Source organism: Fulmarus glacialis, unplaced genomic scaffold (genome assembly GCF_000690835.1).
Source record: "Fulmarus glacialis isolate BGI_N327 unplaced genomic scaffold, ASM69083v1 scaffold31980, whole genome shotgun sequence".
NCBI lineage: Eukaryota > Metazoa > Chordata > Aves > Procellariiformes > Procellariidae > Fulmarus > Fulmarus glacialis.
In genome coordinates, this window is record NW_009187630.1 from 5,186 (window position 1) to 7,026 (window position 1,841).

Below are 1,841 nucleotides of genomic sequence, written 5' to 3' on the forward strand. Positions count from 1 at the left end.
TCCCCACCACCGAGAACGAACCCCAGGAGAGGTTGGGAGGCTGTGTTTCTCAGATGGGGACACCCAAAGGGATGTGGCCGGCAGCATGTGACCCCAGACCCCTCCAAGGCAGCAGACCTCTCACCCTGCTGGGGCTTTGGCTATGCTGGCAGCTCAGTGGAGAAAATTGCTGAGGGAGCAGGCACCTGATCCTTGTGGTTTCCCGTCTCTGCAGGCACCATCCAAGGACGCTTGTGGAGCCCACTAGCTGCTTACAAGGAGCTGAACGTATCCCAAGGGGCCTTCAAGCAGAGGGAGCAGCACCGACAGCCTGCCCAGGAGCCAACATGGAGCAGAAGATCAGCTCTTTCTTTAATTCCATCTTGGAGCTCATCCGTACCAAGCATGAAGAAGGTATCTTCAACACTGTCTGCCTGGCCGTGCTGATGGGTCTGCCCTTCGTCGTCCTCATTGCCTTCATTTTCATCTGCTGCCACTGCTGCTTCTGCAGCCGGAGGGGAGAAAGCAGGAAGAAAGGTGGCCCCAGCAGCAATGGGCAGCTGCACGCCGAGAAAAACAAGAAGAAAAAGAAGAAGAAGAAGAAGGACGAAGAAGACCTGTGGATCTCTGCTCAGCCCAAGCTGCTCTTGCTGGACAAGAGACCCTCCTTGCCCATCTAGCAGACAGGAGGGCATTCAGGCCCTCCCCTCTGAGATACCAACCAGTCCTTTCAGCTGTGCACTACGGGAGGTGAGGAGATGCCAAAGCTGCTGCCACTTTATGGTGACTTTCAAAAGCAGCTGAGCCCAGTGGCTAACCAGCGTGTTGAAGGGCCAGCAGAGAGCAAGGCAGTTGGGCACAGGTTTATGCAAGCCCCTTCTCCCCCACCACGACAGCGTGCCCAAGGGCAGAAACCCCTGCAAAGGACAGGCGTGCACGCGGACACGTGTCCTGCTCAGCACGCGAGGGTGACCTGCCACCGGGCCGTACGTACCAGCACAACGCGCGCGCACCGGGCTGGCACGCAGCGACCGCGTGCGAGGCTCTTCCTCCGCACTCGCGTGCGAGCACTCCCGCCGTCGCACGGACAAGGGTGCGCAGGACCGCCTGCACTCAAAGACTGAGCCACCTTCACGCTCCCCCTGCGCAAACATAGACGGCTGCATGCGAAGCAAGCGCAAGCACGCCTCGTTTGCTTGTCCTGCCGCAGAGATGGCACAACTTGACCGTCCAGGCTCCGTCCAAACCCAGCTCGTGTTGGAGACGCAAAGAAAGCCGAGCGCAGAGTTACCCCATGGCTCGAAGATGGGCCAGCTTCCCCGGCACCAAACCAAAAGACAACCCTTGAGAAAGGCACCATCTTAAGGCAGCAAAGCAGAAGAATGCGTTGCCACCCAGGAGGAGAGAGGAGGCTGCAAGACTGGCCTTTTTGCACCAGCACTTAGAAAAAAATCTTCCTTGAAAGACTGTTTTATACAGACTTGCCTTTAGAGAGCCCACCACGCTACTGCAAGAGCAGAAACGCAAGCTGAGGCCATGTAAAGGCTTAGCTACGGGCATTAGAGTTATTTATTGAATGACTACTAAAGACGAGCAGGACCAAAGGCCCCTCTGTCACGGGGCTAGGCACACCGCAGCGGTATTGAAGCAGCAGACACACTTTCCCGGCACACTCGGCCGTCCCCTCTCCCTGCAGCCCTTGTGCACATGCAGCGCCATGAGCACGCACTGCCGCCAGCTGATGCCACGCGGGCAGCTCTGTGTGCCACGCAGAGGGCTTCTGTACGGCTGTCAAACAGGCCGGCTCTGGGATTTGGGATGTGCTGTAAGAGCTAGAGGGGAGTAAGTTCATGCCCACAGTC

The 1,841-nt window shown here is 57.8% G+C and overlaps 1 protein-coding gene across 1 annotated transcript; it reads left to right on the forward strand.

Moving 5' to 3' along the window:
- The first annotated feature begins 326 nt into the window (after nt 1–326).
- On the forward strand, nt 327–659 carry KIAA0040 (KIAA0040 ortholog). Its single transcript, XM_009575823.1, has one exon. It carries the CDS (start codon nt 327–329, stop codon nt 657–659), a length of 333 nt encoding a protein of 110 aa, XP_009574118.1.
- The last annotated feature ends 1,182 nt before the right edge of the window (nt 660–1,841 follow it).

Bases quoted from the DNA above. Each gene is read 5' to 3' on its own strand.
- KIAA0040 (XM_009575823.1), top strand. From the start codon at position 327: ATGGAGCAGAAGATCAGCTCTTTCTTTAATTCCATCTTGGAGCTCATC.